At 36.9% G+C, this 20,755-nt stretch overlaps 1 protein-coding gene across 29 annotated transcripts in view; it reads left to right on the top strand.

The window, feature by feature from the left end:
- Positions 1–19,044, top strand: part of NRXN3 (neurexin 3) — a 1,038,145-nt gene extending 1,019,101 nt beyond the window's left edge. For 14 of the 29 annotated variants that reach the window (XM_057428515.1, XM_057428510.1, XM_057428516.1 and 11 more), the window contains one exon: positions 15,447–19,044. In XM_057428515.1, coding sequence (XP_057284498.1) covers positions 15,447–16,372 — 926 coding nt within the window. In that variant the 3' untranslated portion in view covers positions 16,373–19,044. Of the gene's footprint in view, positions 1–7,571; positions 8,305–15,446 lie in introns of all 29 variants that reach the window. The other 15 variants (XM_057428531.1, XM_057428532.1, XM_057428533.1 and 12 more) reach the window with 3 other exon arrangements.
- Positions 19,045–20,755: the final 1,711 nt, after the last annotated feature.

Genomic DNA, 20,755 nt, shown 5'->3' with positions numbered 1-20,755 from the left:
TCTGAAATCCCAAAGACTTGTAGCATGAGGAAAGATGCAGACAAAAAATTTCTATTAACTCCTGTCTAATTCATTTTAACTGCTGCTGCTGGTACTGAGGTATTTTTCTCTGCATTCTTCAGGGTTCTGTCCAGGCTAGTTAAATCCCAAGTAGCATTTTGCACTCTCAGCATTTACCTTCACTGTGGAAACTTTCTTTTTTTTTTTAGCTTGTTTTCTTTTGGTTTTGGTATGGGAATAACATTATTCCAAATTAATCCACAGCAGCTAGCACATACTTTGACATTCAAAACCCAAAGAAGAGTAACATTACGATAAAATCATAAAGTGGAATGCTTTAGATCTTGAATGTCTTCCAGAAAGATAAATAAGGCCTGGGATGATCCTGTATTATTCAGCCATCCAAGAAGTGGACAACAAATTTGTTTGTGTGGTTTTGATTTGCTTTTTTTCTGTTTACAGTTCCAAGATAAAAACACAGCAGCCCCCTCTAGACACCATCTGCCAATGCAGGTTCTTCCCAGCACTGATTTATGTCTGGAAGAGGAACAGAAAATACTACGGATTATTGAGGGCAGAACTAGGATCACTATGCCATCAGAAAAGTTTAAGTTCTTTGCAAAAGAAACCTTTTGACAGTGAATCTACTATGCTTTGGATTCTGCTCTCACAAAGCAAGGGAGGAAGTTCCATTCACTGAGTCACTTGCAGCTGGACTAGCTACAGGCTTTGAGAATGTAATGTGCTTATGCTAGCTGAGGGATGAATTAAATTACTTTGTAGGATCTTTAAAAAATGGCAAGTGTAGCCTAGCATGCAAGTGATTAAAAATCTGCACTGCAAATGGGTCCCATCTACTTCTGAAGTTCACCAGAATTGACCTCTTGAAGAATCCAATATGAAAATATATTTATGAGTAATTACATATGAGTGGAAGAGATCATAGGAATAACTGTTATGCATATTAACTTGGGTGTACAACTCCCACAGAGGATAATGTGGAGTTAACAGTAAGGTTAGGTACAAAACAGCATTTGTGAAGTATCCAGATTTTCATGTGGTTATGATTTAGCTGCACCTTATATGCCAGCCAAGTAGGCAGTATTTCTATCAAGTATCTCAGTATGGCATACCCTCCTTATTTAGACACACATTGCAGGTGTCTGTTAGGATCTGGACATTCAAATCAGTCTTGAGTCTAAGTATTTCCTAAATTCTTCAATTTTCCCATGAACTTACCCTCAGTAAGTTTTCTAAGACATAAGTTTCATATACGTAAGTGGCTTGTGATCCCTTAGACAGCATATTTGAGGGTTACCTTGATGTGTTTCCTGGGTGCAGTCTAAAAAATTAATATTAAACAGTATGACAGTATAAGTTTTCTTCAAATACAACTACAAAGAATGGATTTGGTAGTCATGAGGTATTCACTAGCATTTGGACAAGCTGATGACATGTATTTTTCCCTGGCTGCTTCATAGCAGTATACGCTGAAAAAACTCGGAGACACTTCAGATACCCTTGCTGTTCTTTGTTTGAGGATAAGCAAAAATTCAAGTGCATTTTAGTATACCATAAGTTGGCAGGAAGCATTTGCTACGTGGGTTTAGACTGAGGGCAGTAAACTATCCCTGCTCCCATTCAAATTATTGGATGGAGTTCTGCTACTGAGTTTGTCAGTATGAAGATCTGATTTGTGGTTGTAAAATCCCTCAGGATTCAGAAAGACTTCTTCCCATGTGACTGACTTTTAGGATTAAGTTTAAGCTTTACATAAAAAAAGCCTGTGCTGGGCTGACTGCAAATGTCAGTCTTCACTCTCAAAAAAAACATATCAGATCCTTCTCCTAGGAGAGAGATGGTTGAGCAGAGATGCATGAGAAGTACTTTTAGGCCAATGATATTGAATGGGTTGCTTAGCACTGGAAGCATCAAAATACTCTTTGATTTGGAGGAATGTGAAATGATAATAAGCATATGGCAAACACCTGAAAAATTATTTGCTTCAGAGAGCCATCGTGGTTTACCCCTATGATTTCCTTAGCTCTGAAATCTGTAAATGTGCTTTTATATTTGATAATTTTCTAGTTCATTGCTATAAGGAAGTCCAATTAATTAATTCTTACACACAAAAACAAACAGGATGGCATATGGGACTTTGTCAGTGGTCCTCATGTAGACATTCTTGCTATAGATTAGCTTTTTTATTTCTGAGCTTCAAATGTGCCTGTAGGCTTAGAATGAAAGAGCTTTTTCCCAGTACAAACAGCTGGTGCCAGAAAAGTAATATAAAAAAAAATATCTTCTTCGGCTATTGCTTTCTCTCTGTTTTTTGTAGTGGACCAGCTAACCAAATATAACAGATTTTTATTCTGACTTGGGGGTAGGAATGGGGGGAGTTCCTTGAAGATTAGTATTTTACTCCTATTAATCTATAAGCTATTTGTTATTTGTGCTCTGCTAAGCATTCATTTGGCTGGATGTCTGAAAAATACTGCTGAGAAAGGTTGAAAGCATGCAAGAATGAACAGGTCGTCTTGGGAGCTACTACAAGCAGGAAAGACCATCTAGAAATACTAAGTTTCCCACATTCTTGTCAGAATCCATCACCTGCCTTCTCTTTCTGGGGACTCCATCCTCTGGAACAATCTCCCCTTCCTTCTGCTAATTTTCTCCCATTTTCTCTATATTCCAGAAAATGATTAAGTTGTGGACAGTCACAAAAGCCATGCTGCATTAATAGTTCTTAGGAGGATTTCTTCCTGGATCTAGTATTTCTAGCATATAGCATTTATATCAAGAAAAGGTAAATTGACTAACTTTTTAACAGCCATGAAGTTAACTTAGCCAGTTTTAGAGGGAGGGAGAGAGCAAAGTCTCTAAGTCTGTGTTTGTGTCTGTATTTAATGGTGAAATCACTGGGAAGGATTGGGAAGATTCTTCTCTTTCTTGGTGTACAGGTATATGCCTGAAGTGGAGATTTTTGCAGGACGTTTTTTCTCTTTTATCTATTTAACATATATTTCTGCTACTAAAATATTCTAGCCAGAGGAAAAAATGCTGCCAACACATCTTGAAGCTAAAAGCAGATGCATAGCTACAATACCTTTTTTCCCTATTTGTAGTAAACTTTTTACAGAAAAATGAGCACTTTCCAGTCCACTGGAAATTCTCCATTTGTTTCTTTTCACTGGCATTTTGGTAGTATCAGCTGCTTAGAAGTTATGTGCCAGTAGTATCCTTGTCCAATGCGTATGGCCTTAAATGACTCTAAAAGGGTGCTGCCTGATATATAAAGTAAACTTAGAAAAGTAACAGCAGTTAGGGAACCCAGATTGTGCAGTGGTAAAACGCATGCTTCCTTTTAGCACTGATAGTCTTGGGTCCCATTCTAATTACATCAAAGTGCAATAAAATAGGGGAAAAAAAAAAGCAACACAACAAAAAAAAGAAATTTTCCTGACTTCATTCTTGTTTCGCAACTATGGTGCAAAGAAATACAGAAAGAAAAATAAATAAGTAGGAATGCAGGATCAGGCCAGCAGGGAATCTTGAACATCTGAAGTGCATCAAGTGTATGGCTGGACCACTAAGTCAGAAGAAGCAGCTGGTACAGCTGGTTAATAATGAGATACATTGCTAGAGTTGTGTTGGAGTGCAGAGAACTCAAATAATGTGGGGTTCAGTGTGTTAGGGAAGAAAGAAATTGTCAGGTTAATGGAGCCTGAGGACTAGAGTGGTAGAAGACATGGAAGTTCCAGAGGTTAGCATGAATCTGGGGACAGTAATGTAGGCCTAGATCAGAAGTTGCCGTCTATCATCTTGCTCTTTAACACACGCAGAAATATGCATTATCTTCACCAGCAACATTATAAAATGCAAGTTGAAAACAAAAAATGAGAAAATACAACTTCATAATTTTAGCTGCTGAGCAGGTGGCTTTTTGGCTCCCTCTTAAAATGTGTTTTTTTTTAATTTGAAAAAGTTGGCTATTAATCCTTCAAACAAGAATCTTGTAAGCCTCTATTCCCAGTTCTTCTATCTAATTGAAGTTTTTGAAAATAAAAATAAAAGGGTGCAATGGTTATACTTTGATATACTTTGGTATGGTTTTACTAATGGTTATTTTTCTCTTCTGAGGAATAATTTCCTAAATGTTAAGTAATAAAACACTGTCTTTGTAGCTTCATGGGGAAACACTTTGGATCCAATTTTCAAATTAGGACATCTAGTTTTGTCTATTAACAGATTTTTTTTTTTAAAAACTGCAGAAGATTTTCTAGCCTTAGCAGAAATTGCTGGACTCATATTTTCCAAGGAACTCTGCTTCTGTTCAAGCACCTCTGTACTGACCAAGTAAATAAAGTTGCTTAGCGCCCTTCAAATCCTCTTGTAACTCTAACTTCCTTTACAAAATGTTGTCATCTCTTTAAGTGTCCCCAGCTCCAGCTGTGGTTTTTTAGTTTTTTTGATCTTTCAGGCAGCAAAAGACTGTTCCAGACCCTCATGCAATGAGTGAGGCATTTACCATCAAATAGGGTGTTAAGTATTTTGCTGGAGCGGCCTGACATAGACTGTGCAGTTGGCAACCTGACCCATGCCTTACAGACTGTTCTGCATCAAAGGGAAGGCACTCAATTCTAATGTGCTGAAGGGGAATATTTCACTACTCTGAAAATCCAGCTGCAAGTCATGACAAATACTGATTAAAATTCAAAGCTTAAATGCCTCTTTGTGAAACTCCCTAAGTACAATTAAACCAGAGGCTCAGAATCCTGGTAGGGTGTGGTGTCCAGGGACAATAGCCTTGAAACCTTGCTGAATAAAACTCTCCACAGAGGACTACAAAGGCATCATTTCTGTCTTTTTTTTTTTGTATTCCTAGCAATTTTTTTCTGATCCACAAATGAATCCCCAAAATTTCCTGTGTTCAGCATTACGTATTTCCAATGTTTTCCTTCCTGCAACCTGCATGTTCTGTCCCTGAGATTACCCTGACCAGGTTTCCGCTTCTTTGGTTGGACCTCCTCCTTTCCTAACATGTTTTCCAAACGGTGGTAGGAGATAGGTACAACGCAGTCTTCCAGCAAAGGCATGGTACATTCCAGCTACAGATGGACTGTACTGGTATTCAGTGCAACCTAATCACTTCTGAGACAGGAGTTGAGTCTTCTCATCTAACTCCTCTCAGAACTACTTTCCAGGAAAAGCATCTAAAAAAAGTATGGGCTACTTTATTTTTTGTGGGGTTTATGCTTATTTGACATTCCCTACAACTAATACTGATCTCTGAGTGGCTTTAGAGGTGCTACTGTTCCTCATGTTAGTAAGTACCAAAACATTTTATCTGTTTGTTATTGTAGTTATACAAACGTATCCCTGGCTACATCTACAGGGTGGATAGCCCCATTCTTCCTAGAAATTCAAGCTCTAGATAGCCACTTTCACTAATTGGTGATAGCATGACCTTTATAATGGTTTATTAAATGATCTGGCTGGAAAGCTAGGGTACATAAAGCTCTTACATCCTACTTTTGCCATCTCCTGGAGAGATTCGTCATGGACAGGGTCCAAAGCTTTATATGTATTATTTACCCTCTCTTAAAGCATCAGACAGAATAGATTGTTTTGCCGAGGTCCCAAGTTCCTTCTAGAAGGATCCTGGTGTCGGGGTGATGGTCTTTATACAATAAAAATATGGACATCATATGTGTTGCCTAGGGAATTCAGAGGAAACCAATGACCCCTCTAGAAAATAAAGTGTTTGGGATCCAGTTTTACTAAAGAGTCACATAGAATTGATTAGTAATATCTTCTTGAACTTTAAATCCTTTTGTAGCATAGAATAAATTAGTCTCCGTCTTAATGCTAGCAGTGGCAGGTTTACCTATTCAAGATCATACAGCCTTAGTACCAAATACTGGGGGGAACCCCCAGCACTAATCATGGATAGCACACCTGAATAACTGCTTGCAACTTAAAAAAAATATTCAGTTAAGCGCTTGCAGGAGTTAGTCCAGTCTGACTATGCAGAAAAATAAATGCCACTTATTTCATTAATAGCCTGGTGAGTTAGAGCCAGAATAAGGGCTGGAGTCTGGAGTTCTGAGTGTTTCATCCATACACAATGTCATAGTCAGGGTGAAAATTGTGTCCTAGTATAGCTTACTATTTCTCCTCACCCTTTTCCCTTTCTGACCTCTCCCAGAAATGCAGAGAACCTGCTGGAATGTGCTTTGCCCTTTTTGGAAAGGCATGGATGTTACACCCCTGCTCCCTTCTCCCTCTCTCCCCTGCCCCGCCTGCCCACCCCCCAAGCCCTTGCTTGCTGTTTTGTTTTTCTACTTTCCCTAAATGCAACTTACTTTAAGCATGCATTATTATTAACATCCTACAGTAAAATTAAGCTATTATATAACCCATTTGTCGATCTCAGCCAATTTCTTCTATCTTTTTCTATGTCTATTTATGACGTACATCCAGACTTCATGTCCTTTTTTTTTAACTCTCCATGTTTATTTTAAAAATAAGTGATTTGAAAAAAAGATCTATTAAAAAAAAAAGCAACACTGGAGGGTGGTGGGATTTTTGGCCAACAATTGAACACGCATTTAAATGGGAGTGGGAGGGAAGGGAAGAGAATCTGATTTTTAACAAAAAAAATATCCAAATTGTGAAAGTGTCCCTGGACTGCTTTGTCTGCTCCTTTCACTGTGTGCATCTGGTTTGTTCATCTTTAAAAGTGTGTGGAATAATTTTTTTCTTTTAAAATAAAATTTTAAAACCCCACAATTGTTATTTACCTCCCTTCCTCCTGGGAACTATGTGCTTTTTTTCATTTTTTGCTTTTTTTTTTAGTATATCTCTACATAGTTATATTTTGATGTATTTATTTTCAATGGTTGAATTTATATCTTAGAAATTTGGTTTGTTCCAATCTAATAATGAAAAAAGACAAACAAAACAAAAGAGTTATGAATTGTTTTCTGCAATTTCTCCCTCTATTTCCCTCTTTAAATAAGGAACTACTTCACTGGCAGAATCCTACAGCTGTGTTTTTTAGATTCTCCAGAGTCTGAATATAAAAGCAATCTAATTTGAGAGTGGCGAAGGGGTGTGCCACACAGTCATTACATTCAAAAGAGTGATTTGCTCAAGGAATGATTGTCTCAAATTATTGAGCGTACTGATATCAATTTGATGGACTTCAGAAAAACGATTAGAAGAAGGAGGCTGTGGGTAGCTACAGATGAAGTTGTTCTTGTTCCAATGCATAAAACTAGTTTCCTTGTTTTTTGTTTTACTCTATTATTATTATTATTATTATTCATTTATGTATTTTATTGCTATTTTTAGTAGGGAAAAGTTTTAACTGTTTTTATAATTTGAGAACCTTTAATGAAAATGTACATATTAATACTATAATTATTAATTTTTTGTAACTTGCATGTTGAAGAAGTTGCAGCTTAGGGTTTGTGAGATTGTCAATGTTAGAGTTCTGTTCTTTCTTTTTGTTGATGGGCATGAATATGCTCATTTGTTTTTGTATATTGCCCATCCCTTCCTTACAGCCAGAAGCTCTAATGCTGCTAGATCACTCCGTACCGCCCTTACATGGACATGGCAACTGACTTACACATTCACTCCCATCATCTTCATCTCCTGTGTAGTACACTCATAGATTTTTACAATCCCACTCCATCCACCCTAGACATTTTTTCTTCCAGTAAGTTCCCCTCCACCACCCCTTTCTTTAGCATTGTTAAAATGTTATGTGCAGTCATCCATTCCTTAAAACACACACACACAAAAATTGTAGAAAAAAAGAAAATGTTTAAAAAAATATATATCAAATTGACCAAAAAGGCAAAAAAGCAACAAACTTTGCTTTTCAAAAAACATTATATATGTAGATATGCAAACAAGCAAAAGTAAATTCTATAAAATGTACAGGATTTTTCAACTGTAATATGCTAATAACTTTACATAAGAAAAAAAAAAATACAACCAAAAACAGCAGAAAAAAAAAAAGTTCAAATTTGTTAAGGTGCAAGATTTTTTTCTTTTCATGTTATGTGGTGTGGATGTATGTGTTGTTGCCTCCCTGTATCACCCTTTGTTGTAAAACAATTATATTAAAAAAGAAATAATAGACATTTTGCTAAAAAAGTTTTTAAGAAACAACAATGAAAAAAAGCAAGTTACAAGAATGTGGCAATGCTACTTGTCCAAGAGCATTCTTACACAACTTTCTTTTGTAAATTTTTCCTTTCATGCCAAAAAACATGCGGGCAATTTGTTGATGTAAGTTGACTGTTATGAAATCAATGTGGTATGCTTTCTAAATATTTTTATGTATTTTTGATTACTTTTTTAAAAAATGGAAATAATGTTTTTGATTTTCATCTTTTTTTTCATTTCTTATAAGTTTTTATCTTTCTTTTGCTGATAAAGTGAATGACTTGTTATGTTTTTTCCTTTTTCTGACCTTGTTGCTGTGGCATTTTTCTTTTCTAGTATATGGCTTTGTTTTAAGAAAAACGTAGAAGTTCATTTATTTATTTTTAATCAGTTTGTATTTGCCTTTATGTTATGCGCTCTTTGTATATTGTCGATTACCAAATTGTAATGTGCACAGGAGGGGGTGAAGAAACCTGTGGTGTTTGCTCCTACTCTTTCTTGGTCCCTCTGTAGAGCTTTCTTTCCTCTTTCCGCTTCCCAAAATGAGTCACCAGCAATGCTACTTTCTTTCAAGCTACTTAAGTTGTATGTAGCCTGGTGGTGTAGCCTTCATGTTAAATAAAAAACAATTAGACTTCTTTAGCATTTTGGTAGCTTTCAGAGTCTTCCTACTGCAGCTCTACATCAGTCTGACTTTATTCCCATAAAAGTATTTTATTTCTATCAGTTTTCTTCATTGCTGACTATCTGCCTGATGTCCAGTCTAAATGATACTCTCAAGTGTACTCTTGCCAGGTAAATGCGCCTATCATGTTATGACTAGCATCAGACTTGGTAAAATCATCCACAAATGGTATATTTGTCAGACACTTTCCTACTGAAGCTCACATCCTGAACAGCTAAAATTTCCTTGCTTCAAAAGAGATTTGGATTAAATTCTTTAAAAAGCAATAACTAAAAGTAAGAAAAAGCTGCACTTCCTTACAAGCACTTATTTTTTCACTATTCCTACATAGCAGTGCTGTGCTCAGTAGGTATTCCTACATGGTAGTGCTGTGCTGTGCTCAGGTCCTTTGAAAAACTGATTCTGGAAGCAGAACAAAAAATTGTGCTGAGTAGGAAGCAGTAAGTTTAAGATAATGATGGAAGGTGGACAAGGGCATATTTCAATTGATTTAGAAAAGCTTAGTGTCTAGGCACCGAAATACTTGGGTTTGCTCTAGCATCCTGACTGCAGACAAGATGTTAGGTCTTCTCTGGAAGCTATTCATGTCCATTTCACTGAAACTGCATGAAGGTGATGATCAAGAATTTGCATCAGTGAAACACAGTCCAGCATTAACATGGGATTCATGACCTATCAAACTCTGTACCTTCCTGTTGTTCATGAGCCATGTATTAGGGAGGACTGCAATAAATAATCTTTTAATATAGTTTGTGGGGCTTACAAAATGCTTTGCAACCAACTCCACCAGAAGACATACATATATAATCACTTTGAGAACTTTATATTCTCTGAAAGGAAAAGGAAGTATTTGAGAAGAAAAGTTGCACTATTCCATTGTGGAAATAATTTTTTCCTCCATACTACTGACTGTCAATTGCAGTTAAAGCAGAGTGCAAAGAGTAAAAGAATATTAAGAATGTTCATCTACTAGGTTTCATGATATCATCAACTTCCCTGTGAATCTGGGACTATGTTCTGAATAATTTCCCCTTTTTATCCTCAGAGGACTAAAGGAGAATTAACTAAAACACCATTAGACTGAAATTTATGAACTCAGTCATTTAATAAGGAATTATTGAGTTGTTACAGAGGGGAAAAAGGTAAGGAATTTTCTGTGGCAAGTATTTCATACTGGAAGTAGAGTCAAACTTCAGAGGAACAACATAAGAATAAAACAAAAGTGACAAACTTTGGATGCAGAATTTCACATGCCTACAGAAATGGATGTGTCCTGCAGACTTTGTGGTTGGCATTTAAAAGCTTTTCAACTACAGCTGGAGAAGAAAGACACAATAAGGGAATGTCCCTTATAATCATCAGTAGAACTTTCAGGCTTCACTGTTGTGTGCCTTTTGTCCTGTATCAGTTTGATGCCTGAGATTCCAATGAAGTAGTTGTGGCTCCAAAGATGAAAGCCAACAGCTGCTAGCTTTTCAGGTTGTTTGGACTGGGGGGGGGGAGGGGGTCATCTTTTCTTTTGTTTGTTTGTTTTTTTGTTGCCCTCTGAATTGATGAGTCACCCACAACGTCCTCACAGTTCATAAGGCTTTTATTAAATTTTTAACACGCTGTTTTTTCTAGTGGCAGAGAACTCCTACCGGAGATCAGCCCCGGAGGTATGACTTATATAGCTATAAATAAGCCCATAAAGCAAAGAGCAGGGCAGCTCCAAGGCTACAGTAGACCTTTTATATCCCCAATGATCTTGTAGTTTATAGAAAAGCGCAACTTCTTGAAAATAGTATATATGCTAGATTTAAAGGCTAACTTTTAAGGAATATATGTGCCCTGCGTTTACTTCATGGAATGAGAAGGCCAAGCAGAACACTGGCCTGCTCTGTGCAAGGTTTCACACCTCACAAAACTCCATTCTCTCAGTGCTAGTTCCAGTTTGGTGTTCAGTAATTTTTTTGCAAGTATCCATTGATGGGCAAACTAATTTTGCAATTGCAGAGGAAACCATTTAACTGTTTCCCTTTTGTTTAATTCTTTGGCATTGTGTTGTCAGCAGAAGCTTTTTAAAAACCATATTTCTGTTTGGGAAGCATCTATTTGCTACCTAGAAGAGAAAGCATCGAGTAGGTGAAAAATCAACCTGGAAAATCCTTGTGAAATCTTTGGATTGCTAAAGTAATCCTGAACTTGCAGCGTACCAGTGAATGCCGTTAACTGATGTTTAACAGCCAGCATAAGAAAGGCAGGAAGAAACCTGTAACTACCAGGAAACAGCCCATATCTTCCACAAATAAAATGTAAGTCTCATCTGAATATTTGTTTTGAAGCTAAGGCCCAAACTGGGTGGCAGCCTTTTAATTTTATTTTTTAAGCACAGAACAATTTTGAAATTAAAACTATAAGTTGTATTGAAGGCTGCAAAGTGTTAATTTTGTGATTGAAAAAATGGGAGGCACTGTGAGAAGATAAAAACTTCAGATAGGAAAATCAAAACATAAAACCTGTCTCAAATGTATTTCCCTTCCAAATTGTCATGTGTGGTTTTTCAGGGGCTTCTCTTAAGAAATCCAGATCTTTAAAGCACTTGCCTGCCACAGCAGACCTTTCATGATCCAAATCCCACATGAGATATTCTTGGCAACCAGTTGGTACTTTGTCTTTTAAATCTTCTAGTGCTCACCTTTAAACCTTGGCCCTGGGCGAGAGGCACCACTTCTCCATCAAAAGGCCACTGGCTCTAGGCAGCTTCCTGTCATGCCTGTTGTTTTGTGAAAGATGATTCCCCTGGAATACACACTTATCATCTGCCTGTCATCAGACTACCCCTTGTGTCTCTTCTTCATAGAAATGTAGTACCCATAACACGAGTTTGCAGGTGTGATATGAAAGTTTGCACTTGCTCCCCTCCATAGATATGGTGGTCATGTTTCTCACCGTTTCCTGGGAGCTTTTCAGAATTTACATTCCGTTATCCTTAAGTAACACATTTCATTTAGGCTGAGTGACAATTTTATCATGCCATTTTAAAGGATGTTTTAATTCCTCTATGAATCACATACCCCAGGAAGCATTGTGCCTGCATGCTATTAGACCTACAACTTCTAGTTTGAGTTTTGCATACATGCCTAACTTACCTAAAATTAGAACCCAGACTTGATACCTAGAGTGCTGCTTCTGAGTTACCTTCTCCCACACAGCTTTTTCTTCAGTTTTACATTTTTTTTATTACAGAAAAAAGAAAAATAAAAAATTGCCCCCTCTACATCCATCTCCCTGATACTACCCAAAAGTATGTTGTCTTAAGTAAATGTAACAAATTAACTCCTTGATGGAGTAGTTATTCCTAGTGAAGGACCTTTAAGAGTCTTTTTATTTCTTTAGTAACACAGGTAAACATAATATGGATCATTGAACAATTTGAATAAAACTAGAGATGAGATTAAATAATCATATAGGGAATCAAGGTTAATCCCATCTTCCTGGTGTGAAAGTTATTTCTCTTCTCACATACATTATGAGATTAAAGCTTTGTAAAACTCATTCCTGATTCTGTCCTGTTGTCTTCCATCCAACAGACTTGCTGGAATCAAAAAGCACCCAACCCACTGTCCATCATTTATGTGAAACCTCACTTACCGTAGCAACTCTATCAACTTCTATTACAATTTCAGGAAGACCATGATCATTTTTATAGCTGCAGTAGTCTTGATCCTTGGCTCAACTCCTGAAGTGTAACAGAAACTGTAGAACTATGACCTTGTTTTAAAGGCAAGAGTTCATGGGGCAAAAGAAAGATCTTCATATTAAATACAAGATACTTCTGATTCCTTCAAGAAAATTAATTATTTATATGACCAAAAGAATTTATCTTTGGATGAAAACTGCCCAAAATATTGTCCCACTGTTTGGCAGATCAACTGCATACTGATGCTATGTGCCAGTATTATAGATTTTAAGAACAAAGGCATTTCAAAGCTCTAGATAAGCAATTAAAAGCTGCCAAACTGATTTTTTTTCTAATTGGGTGTCACAGATGGTGAATGAAAATTACAGATGAATACTACTTTTTAATAGCACAACGCTGATCTTAAAAAATCATTAAAGGGGCTGTATATCCCTGATTTTCTGGCACTTAAATTCCCCACTCAGGCAATTTGATGTAATGCAACGCTTAAATGTTATATTTTTAGTCATTTTTAACCAAACTAACAGATTATCTTTCCCTCTGAGGCATACTCCAAGTTTATCCTGAGACCACCTGTTTGAATAGATTATAGATGCCCTCCTCTAGCTATAGATGGGGCTTTTGGTTATGTATAAATCATATTACATGCTCTAGTTTCTGCATTGCATGGAGTTCAGAGGCGTAAGCACAAAATGCCATGTAGCCATTTGACAGACTACATTTTCTGCTTTTTACATATTTCATTTTTTTTAAGATACTTAGTTTTAAGAGATTGGCATTATTTTACACATGTGGTAGTTATTTCTTCATCCTCTATCCAGTAACAAAAAGTAGTATGAACATGCTGAGGAAGCTTGGAAAACTAAACAACATATTAAAATTGGCACTTTATGTCTTGGCTTACAACTGGCTTTGCATGAAAATATGCAAAGTACCACATTCTTATTGTGGCCTAATTTCTACCCTGGTGCCTCTGAGAGGAATCTGACTGTTTCAGTTGATTAAATTGTGTCACCACTTAGTTTCTCATTAAGGATAAGTATAAGCCATATTACTAGTTCAGCTATTCAGATTTAATCAAACTGAAAAGTATCTTTTTCAGTATATAGCTAAATTCAATATGTAATTTGTTCAAATATACTGCTCTCCAAATATATTTAGAAGGGATTATGATTTTAGACCATATTCTTTATAGAACTTCCATGGATATTACTGACAGTATCCAATGGGAAACAGTGCATGCAATGTGTAGTGTACATAGGAGAGAGCAAAATTTAGACCCTGATGCCATTCTGAACTGTTCATTAGCAGTTATTAATACATAAGAAAAAGCCAGGATGATTTCTTTAGAAGCTAAAATACCTTTTGCATATTTTTCCTTACGCAATGGTGAGTATAAATAAAAATTTCCCATGCATTAAAAATAGTTCTTACTGAGTTGCACTCCTTCCAACAAATCTAGATGACTACTCATGGTGTCAGATGAACTCTTCAACTTATATTTCAAGCAGCTAACTTAAGTGGACACCCAAAGAAAAACTACAAGGGAGAATTCATGCACAAATTTTCAAAAGCAATATGACTCATTCTAAAAAAGTGTTGGCCACCTGTATGTCAGCGTACAACTGTATAATCTGAACTAAATTAATTAGATAAATTAATTATGCCTCCACATCAGAACAAAACAGTGAAGTGTTAATTAGCCATAAGCTCAAAAGTACAGTCATATTACAATATGTACACAAAATAGGACTACTACCCGAAAAGCAGAAATATTGCTGCTCAGAAACCAAATCTTAGAAATGACGCACTGATTTTCTGGTTTCAGTTGCAGCTTATACAGTGGTAATTTACAAATGTTACAGCTATAGTTTTGTGTTCTACTTCAAGAGCAGACCATAAGTCCACTTCATTTTTAGTCCTCTGTAGGCAGATAGCCATCATTTTAGGAAAAATTAGCATGGATCACAGCTATCTGCATATCTGGAAGTAACAGTAGGCATGAAGACAACTTCTGCTGTATCGTCCTGGAAAGTGCTAATTTAGGTCAAGTCCTTATTCAGTTGTATCATCAATCACAATTAAGTATATCTCAATTTTTAATTGAATCATAGTAAAAGAATATCAAGAAGATCTGAAGATGAAGATAATATGACATTAGTAGCCCCAAAAGATCTAAGGGAAGTGACATCCCTAATGTTGAATGGAATGGTAAAGAAAGATTAAAAAGAGATGAACAAGCATTGAGTAGAGCTCTGTACCTTCATGGACCCCAGTAAGTACTTGGTTCTTATTCCATCCCTGTCTTGCATGAATTTTCCCACAATTCAAAAGCAAGGAAACAATCAAGAAGAAATGGATGAATGGGAAGGGCCTTACAAACTGCTACAGAAGGTGAGCAGACTTGAATGGCAGAGAAGAATACCAATGTTATTGTAAATTAAAGAAATCAGAGGAGAAAAACTGGCAAGATGTGTGGTAAAAACCGTGTAGGAGAACATTGCTCTATGGAAGTCTAATAAGATTCATTTAAACAGTCTTTTAACCAAATGCTTAAGAAAGATCACTACTAAGCATTGATGTTCCCAGAGTCACTTGAGAGTATCTTCAAAAAACAAAACATTTGAGTCCCAAGAAATTCAGAGTATTTCATTGTGCATACATGGCATAGGCTAAAAGAGGGAGGAAATGGAACATGGAGTTTACCGATGTAAAAGGAGGGTGGGAGAGAAAAATGAAGGGCATCCCCAAGAAAGTATGTCAGTAGTGTAGTTAGGGCAAGAAACCAAATCCCTTAGTGCCCAAATCCTGTCTTGCCCTTGAGTTAAATGAATTGAAAATGGTGTGTTTTGTCATTAAAATGTATTAATCTTCTTTTATTTCTCTTTTCTATCCCAGGAGGTGAATTAATTATCCCTCTACTTGTAGAAGACCCTTTAGATATCCCTCCTATTGCTACTCGTGCACCTTTCATTACACTTCCCCCTACCTTTCGCCCCCTCCTCACCATTATTGAGACCACCAAAGATTCCCTGTCCATGACCTCTGAGGCGGGGTTACCTTGCTTGTCGGACCAAGGCAGCGATGGTTGTGATGATGATGGCTTGGTGATATCTGGGTATGGCTCAGGGGAAACCTTTGACTCTAACCTACCCCCTACTGATGATGAAGATTTTTACACCACCTTCTCCTTGGTAACAGATAAGAGTCTTTCCACTTCAATCTTCGAAGGTGGCTACAAAGCACACGCACCCAAGTGGGAATCCAAGGACTTTAGACCTAACAAAGTCTCCGAAATTGGTAGGACTACTACCACGTCTTTGTCCCCTGAGCTGATCCGCTCCACAACTTCGTCCTCGACTGGGATGGTTCCCAAATTGCCAGCCGGCAAAATGAATAACCGTGAGCTCAAACCCCAGCCTGACATAGTCTTGCTTCCGTTGCCCACTGCCTATGAGCTAGACAGCACAAAGCTGAAGAGCCCGCTAATCACTTCCCCCATGTTCCGTAATGTGCCCACAGCAAACCCCACAGAGCCAGGAATCAGACGGGTTCCGGGGGCCTCAGAGGTGGTCCGTGAGTCAAGCAGCACAACGGGGATGGTCGTCGGCATAGTGGCTGCTGCCGCCCTCTGCATCCTCATCCTCCTGTATGCCATGTACAAGTACAGGAACAGGGACGAGGGGTCCTATCAGGTGGATGAGACGCGGAACTACATCAGCAACTCAGCCCAGAGCAACGGCACGATCATGAAGGAGAAGCAGCAGAGCTCAAAGAGTGGCCACAAGAAACAGAAAAACAAGGACAAAGAGTATTATGTGTAAAAAAGAATACTTATTTATATATAAATATATAAATACTTAATGAGATTTAACTGAAATATCAGAACCATTGCAGCGAACGAGATGATTGGGAGATATCGTTTGTGGGAAAAAGTATTGGGAAAAAAAATTTCAGCAGTGACTGTTAATGTCTCAGTCATCGCTTGGAGTCAGCAAACTCTGCCCTAATGTATTATAAAGCACACTTTGCATTCTGCAGGTGGCACACACAGCTCTGCCCTGTTAGTGAACTTGGACGTCTCCAAATCTCCTCCTCCGCTGAACTTTCTGCAAAGGTAGAAGACTTCATGGCTTACTTGTTTCATATCTCCAAGTGAGTCTAACAATGTTCGTGATCCCTGACTGTATCGATAATTTTTCAGTTTACTTATTTTAAAAAAAAAAAAAAAAGAAAAAGAAGGGAAAAGAAAAAATGCGATTATTAAACAACAGAAAAATGTTGAACAAACTTATCTGGCCACGTCCAGAATACATATAAATTTTCGAGTTTGGAGGAGGGGAATAAATGATTTTGGAGACTGCTGGTTTTTTGTTTTGGTTTTGTTTTGTTTCTTGGTTGTTTTTTGTTTGGTGTTTTTTGGTTCTTAGGGTTGTGGGAGGGAAGGGTGGAGAGGAACAGTGTGAGGGTGAACCAGGACATGACCTGAGAAGAAATCTCAGAACAAAAAATAATCCATAATAAATAAAGAGAGACTATTGCCATATATGAACTCAAAAGCTACCCATGGTGTTTACTCTGCATATCTGGTTGTGTTGTCTCTAGAATCCGTTGTCTTGCAGTAAGTTGTTTGCTAACAACACAGTGAAAGTGTCTGATGGGTGGTGCTAAAGAAAATTATCATGGAAAGCTGGTTCCCTTGGATCTGGCTCCAGTATTTGCAATTGAACTGAAGAGTAGATGGGTTTGGGTCTGTTCTGATCAGTCATTGACTTTATTTGAGAATATCACTTAGTATGCATTAGCACAGCCAAACTACGGTTAAGGGATTTGAAGATTCAAAATAGAATGCTTAAAAAACGGTTAACCATTCAGAGCTGAATATACCTTGCTAAAATAAAGGAGCCTTCCTCTGGGTTCTAGTTCTGTGACTGATTGCAATGCATGCAAAAAATAATAATAAATCTGTTTAATAAAGAGATCAGAAAGACACCACTGGAGTTCAACTTGTGACAAGACCCATAAATGTCAGAAAAGCTAAATACTTGTTAAAAATGAAAAATACATAGTTTTTTTGACATAAAACTGTTTTTCGTATGTAATATTTTAATTTTGTAGCTTGACATTTCAGATCATCTCTGTCTTTCCATTTGCCCTATTCTCCCTTTTCCTTCTCTTTTATATAAAAGAAAATAAATGAAGCTGCTGTGACACACAAAAATAATAAAGACAAAGTAATTTAATAATATAATATATATATACACACAGATATATTTATCATGGTATGTTTGACGGGACGACTGGAATAGAAGTTCTGTTATGGTTTTAATGTGGAATGAGAATATTCTTGAAGAACAAAGTAAAACAAAACAGACAACAAAATCAAACTTTAAAATGTGAAGAGTGTGTGTTTTAGCTTTGTCACAGTTACCTGTGTCAAAAAAAAAACCGCAAAAATCTGAAATTTTGTTTACATATTTTACTACTTTTTTTTTTTTTTTGCTAGTATAATTTCTTTATGGATACCCTGATGGTGTATATACTGTTTTATGTTTAAATTGGCAATGTCTTCTGTTTTTATTTAACTTATTATTTAATTTGCTTGTTTGGTTTCTAAATTTTCCCAGTTATTGTGAAAAGGATTATCTCTACTGTACAGAACAATAGCCAGGCAGTTTGACGGCCATGCCTATAATGTGCAAATAAGCAAATGAGGGAGAGAGAGACAGAGAGTAAAAACAAAAACCAGGATGGAGACTCTGGAATATCAGAAATGTACAATTTTTCTGTATATGGATGAAAACTAATCAGCTGTTTAGGTTTAGAAATCTACTCTTGCTGGTGTTTATAAATCGCATGAATATTTGACTTTGAAGAAGTGTCATCAAATGCACACACGCACATGGGAACTTAAATTCAAAGAAACAGCCTTCTCAAACATTTAGAGAAGACGCTTTCATGTTAACAATATTTTCAGTGCGAGTATGTGTGCGTGTGTGTGGTGTGTGTGTGAGGTTGAGCTTTTTTTTCCTTTTTTATTTTTTATACTAAAAAGAAAAAAAAAAAAGACAGGTTTTAAAAAGGTATGAAAGCACGATTTTAGATGATTTAACTGGCCGAAACTACACAAAGTTGGTTATATCTTGATGTCTGTAAAAGATTGCTGTTCTTGGAGTCTTGGAGTCTTGTGAAATGATTTCCTGCTTTCTTTCTTCCTTTCCTTTTTGCTTTCCTTTTTTAAGTTAAGGGACAAAGATTTACACTTTCCTTTCTTTGTGTAAGTTCCTATTGGACAGTTTTTGGGAACATGTGCATTTCTGTATGTGGGCTTCTACCATATCCCTGTTGCTTTATGGACAACCTTTAGAATTTTTATTTGAGTTGTTGTGATGTTATTGCTTTTTTTCCCTTTCTTTTTCTTCCTTTTTGATTCTTTTTCTTTTCTTATTAGCATTTTGTTTAAAGATATGCTTAGCAATAAAATGTTCTTCCCAAAGCCTTGGATGTTACTGGGTTTTTATTTCCGAAATGCTTCAGGGAAATTCCAGACCCTTTTCCAGATGAAAAGTAGTCTGTGAAAAGTAGTAGGAGGATACCTTTTATCAAGGGATCCTCAATCCCACAAGAGTATTTAGCCATCAAATTACAGAATCGTGTTCATGTTTGCTTTCATGTGCTTTTTTCATGCTTTTGTTCGTGTGCTTTCATTAGTCCAATGAATCTTAATTCTGTCTTTTTCAGGGTCACAAATTCAACCTGACTGTGGGGTCTACCTCACACCACTCCTAACTCCTTGTCCCCACCATCACCTCAGTGGTGTACACAGTATTTCCCTGAAATATGGATTTCAGTGACCTCAGATAAAAGCATACCTAAGACATTGACTTTTATGTCCTTTCTAATGTGTTGCCTGATGTCAGCCTCCCTTTGAAGTGTGTAGCTCTTACCATGACCCTCTTCTGTGGACAGCAGTCTATGATGTTTGATATACTGCAGCAGCTGAATCCTTTGAGGATTTGGTTTGCCACTTGATACAAAAATGCCTTCTCATCATTTTATATGAGGACCTAAGTTCCTCTGAATTTATCTATGATTTTCCACACACTACCTAAGGAACTTCTTTTACTTACTTTGTGTGCTATGGATCAGACTTAGTTAATTAAAGTAAATGGTCTGAGCCTTTATGTCATTCCAGGCTCTGAGTCTCCCAAAAACCCCCATCACAGCTGCTGCCTGCCCCTTGTTGTCCTCCTGAGCATTACAGTCCATTATGATTCTGGCCAGCATGCATAATTGCCAGCACCCTGTTGTCTTTAGCAATCGAACTTCAGTTCATGGTAGTAGGTTTTTTCAAACTGTATGTTCCCAAGCTACCTGCAAGATTTGACTTTTTAGAGGCATCTGGAGGTCAGCCAAATGAGTGTTTCACAGCCCTTTCATTTTCCACCAAGGATAATGCACAATCCACCGCTCTTTTGAGTGGTGCTTTCCACAGGTTTCACTTACAACCAAATTAGATTCAGGATAAACAATACTTTTTTTCAGGTATTTTAATTTGTTCAGGTATTGCATTTGATTTTCCACATTGTTTTTGCTCACGTTTGTGTGCATAAGAACATGTATGTGTATGTACATGTGAAGTTATTTAATTTTACTGATTTCAGTTCTCTTCTGAGTCATGTCCTAACAATTTACAGATCCTCACAAGTATGAAACCCACAGGTTCTTGTCTAAACTCCACTCTTGTTTCCCTCTCAATGTTATGAAATTCCTGGATGATATTCCCAACTAATATTCCTAATATTTCTACTACTACTGTCCTAATATTCCCAGTACTGGAACAGTCAGCTGGCATGTGGGAGACCTAGGTCTGAACTTAATTGCTTTTTCTAAGATTGCAGAAAATTTCCTTATCACAAGCAGTTGGTGTTCTGAGAAAAGCATTTTTCTTTTCTCAGTGCTTTTCTCAAAACCTGTTATACTTCATATCATTATGAAATAATATGTGAAGCAAGAAATTTCAACCTGATTTACTGTAACCCTCTAGCTATAGTCACTTTTTTCATTTTCCCTGTCACTTAATGGCCATTTTATTACTTAAGCTGAGTGAAAGTGTCAGAAAAGGGATTTCATTGTTGCCTAAAAGGCTTGGGATTCTTGTGTGTCTTTGGTTTATCTCAACATAGAATTGTTGAGGTTGAAAGGGA

This window comes from Pezoporus wallicus, unplaced genomic scaffold, assembly GCF_028554395.1.
Source record: "Pezoporus wallicus isolate ANWC-B61680 ecotype Strahan unplaced genomic scaffold, APGP_CSIRO_Pwel_v1 contig_3486, whole genome shotgun sequence".
Taxonomy (NCBI): domain Eukaryota; kingdom Metazoa; phylum Chordata; class Aves; order Psittaciformes; family Psittacidae; genus Pezoporus; species Pezoporus wallicus.
Note: the sequence above shows the minus strand (reverse complement) of the source record. Positions and strands in the feature narration are given on the sequence as shown.